The sequence below is a fragment of the Chrysochloris asiatica genome, unplaced genomic scaffold (assembly GCF_000296735.1).
Source record: "Chrysochloris asiatica unplaced genomic scaffold, ChrAsi1.0 scaffold00160, whole genome shotgun sequence".
Lineage (NCBI taxonomy): Eukaryota > Metazoa > Chordata > Mammalia > Afrosoricida > Chrysochloridae > Chrysochloris > Chrysochloris asiatica.
The window spans coordinates 196,824-200,122 of record NW_006408678.1 but is presented as its reverse complement, the minus strand read 5'-3'; the positions used below and the strand labels follow the sequence as shown (position 1 = coordinate 200,122).

At 39.0% G+C, this 3,299-nt stretch overlaps 1 protein-coding gene across 1 annotated transcript; it reads left to right on the top strand.

Annotated features, from left to right (window-relative positions):
- Positions 1–840: 840 nt before the first annotated feature.
- On the top strand, positions 841–2,286 carry LOC102830402 (chromosome unknown open reading frame, human C12orf75; the record flags this gene model as incomplete). Its single annotated transcript, XM_006871118.1, has 3 exons — positions 841–890; positions 1,017–1,052; positions 2,207–2,286. Coding segments are annotated over exons 1-3 (166 nt in total), but the record flags the coding sequence as incomplete, so codon positions are not given.
- Between the last annotated feature and the right edge of the window lie 1,013 nt (positions 2,287–3,299).

The following is a 3,299-nucleotide window of genomic DNA, read 5'->3' as shown; positions in this document are numbered from 1 at the left end:
TATATTTATATATTATGATTAAAGCCCCTGAAAATGATACATGCAGTCCAGCTAGATACATTTGAATCTTGTTTTTTTTTTAACTTTCAGAGAAATAACTCAGATATGACTGAGTTTTTCTGCTTACAAGTGTTTCAAGAAAAGCTTCCTCATCATTTAAGAAATGTAGCAACGTACATTGAGTAGATTATGGATTCTTCTTGTGCAAGGAAAGTAACTGTAATTTAAAAATAATGATTCCCTTGAAAAACTTCCCTTTAAACAGCTCCTCCCTGTATTTGCAGTAAATCATGTGGGAAATGGAGGAAAATAAGTTAGACTTTTACACTAAATCTGAAGTCATCCATTTTGTGCACTAAAGAAATACTTTACTGCAGATAGTTGTTCCACTTAACTGTCATTGTTAAGTGCCGGTGAGTCTGTTCCAATTTATAGTGATCCTGTATAGGGTTTTCAAGGAGCAGCTGGTGAGTTTGAATCACCAACCTTCTGGTTCAAACTGACCTTGCAGTCCTGTGCTTTATCTCACAGTGTCACATCAGGACTCCCAATTTTAGGAGACACAAAATCAGCATGTTCAAACTGGAAGGGCCCTTGGAGACTGTCTGGTCTACCCTCCTGTTTTACAGAGAGGCTCAGGAAGGCAGCCTTCCCAGTCTGCCCATCCCGCAGACAGTGGGCAGCACGGCCCTGCGGACAATCTAGGCGTCTTAGCTCCTGGTTTGCTCTCTCCAGTGTCTGATGCCTCAGTTTTCATTTTGTTTGTTGGCACTTGAGCTTTTCTGTGTGTTGCTGGGTTTGCACATTGGGAAAGCAGACAATTACTGATTTCTGTAAATGATGAACCTGATGACAGAATTCTGTGTTACAGAAATCCTCGATGAAAGCACGTGAAATAAAAGTTAATGCAACTTTACTTTTAACTCAATGTCTGCTTTTTCCCTCCCCTAACTGCAGATGTAGTCAGTGGCTATTTAATCAAGATGGCTCATAGCAAATGTTTTTGACCTTTTTAGAACAGAAGACTCAATGACAGAAGATGACAAGAGAAGGTATGTCTGGTATTGTAGCTGGTTTTTATTTGAATAATTCTGGCCATACCACATGGGTTTCACACACAGTAATATAGATTCTACTAGGAAAACTTTTTTTTTTTTTTGGTACTGAGAATACAGGTGATCTGAAAGAGAACTTGCCCAGTAATTATCATCTTTGCTTCTTTCAAGCAAGCTTGATTTTGGTCCTATGCATATAAACTCCATCATTTGACCCAGATATATTCTGTTTGGATGATTTCTGCCTGTCTTCTCCACCTTTTCTACCCTTCTAGTCTTATCTCCTCCTCTGATTAACTGCATTCTGCTCTCATTATGCCTAGGTAAAATGGTTTGTATGTCTATTGTTGTTGTTGTTGTTATGTGCCGTGGAGTCGGTTCCGACTCATAGCGACCCTGCACAGGGTTTCCGAGGCTGTTAATCTTTATGGGAGCAGAACGCCTCATCTTTCTCCCTCGGAGCAGCTGGTAGTTTCAAACTGCTGAGCTTGCAGTTCGCAGCCCGATTCGTAACCACTACGCTACCAGAGCTCCTTAGCCCCTAATAATTATGTGACCCTTTGAATTCTTGATAAATTGATGACTAATTATAACATAAGGAGCTCTGGTAGCGTAGTGGTTACGAATCAGGCTGCGAACCTCAAGGTCAGCAGTTTGAAACTACCAGCTGTTCTACGGGAGAAAGATGAGGCTTTCTGCTCCTATAAAGATTTACAGCTTTGGAAACCCTGGTACAGGGTCGCTATGAGTCAGAACCGACTCCATGGCACCCAACAACAACAAATAATAACATGATACTCTACTGACATTACTCTACTGAAGTCTAGCATTCTAACTTTGCTTCTTCCCCACAAGTAAAATATCTAAAACTTTTACTCTTCTTTTAAAACTTCTTTCTTTCTCCCATTTTCTCTTGCTCTTTCTTTCTCTGCCTTCCTCCCATTCCTTTCTTTCCTTGCCTTTTTATGGTTTCTTTGTGGCTTAGCAAAAATAATTATATTCCCCAGGGCAATAATATCCTAAATTCTACTTTTGAAAAATCATGCATCTGTTAAAATAATTCTCCATTTGTTTGAAGTACTCCGTACTGCTGTTGCTGTCTATAAATACATAGAATCATTTAAATTTGTTTGATTTTTCTTTTCATTAAGAAACTATGGAGGGGTATATGTTGGCCTTCCATCTGACGCTGTCAGTATGGTATCTAGTCCAACAAAGACTGCACGAAAAAGTAAGTAAAAACATGTTGTTTTTATCTATTTATTTTTGCATTTTGTAGAAATTTTATTTCAACTTGCTAGACTCAAGCTCTGCAGTTACTTAGTTATGTTGTTGTTGTTGTTAATTACCTTCCAGTCACTTCTGACCCATTAGTGACCCTGGACAGGGTTTCAGAGGTGCAGCTGGTGAGCTTGAACCGCAGATCTTGCAGCTCAATTGACTTTGCAGTCCAGCACATTAACCAACAGTGCTTCATATATGAAGATGATCTGGTCATTATAATCCTTTTTGTAATTGCCACTCATATGCTACAGTAACTCCAGAGCAAAATCTAGCTTCTATTTGTGGTTATGCTGCATGGATATTTTAAGTTTCTTGTTAATATTAGCTAATGCTTAAGTAAGTTTAAGCATCAAGTTTGTAAAACATAAACATGGATTCCTGTAATATAAAGGTGACTGGCTGGTAAACAGTCTGGTGATTAAATGAAATATATCTGCCTACTGGAGCTCTGGTAGCATAGTGGTTATGAATCGAGCTGCTAACCTCAAGGTCAGCAGTTCGAAACTACCATTCCACATGAGTAAGACGAGGCTTTCTGCTCCTGTAAAAATTCACAGCTTTGGAAACCCTGTACAGAGTCTCTAAGAGTCAGAACTGACTCCACGGCACATAACCACCACCAGTTAAGTGAAATGAGTTACTACTTATGGGACTAATGTTGTTGAGTCGAGTTGGTTCTGACTCATAGCAACCCTCTTTAGGGGTTCCAAGGATGGCAGTCTTTTCCGGAGCAGAAAGCCTCATCTTTCTCCTATGGAATGGTTGGTGAACTCGAACCACAGACCTGTGATTTGCCGTCCATTGTTTAGCCTACAGAGTCACTGTGCTACCTGGGTCTTATTGTCTCTAAATATTTATTTACTATTATTCAGTTATTTAATATTTAATTATTATAACAGCCATGATTATAACCTTGTAGATAGCTTCTTGAGTAAACTTTTATATAAGGTTCCTGATAGA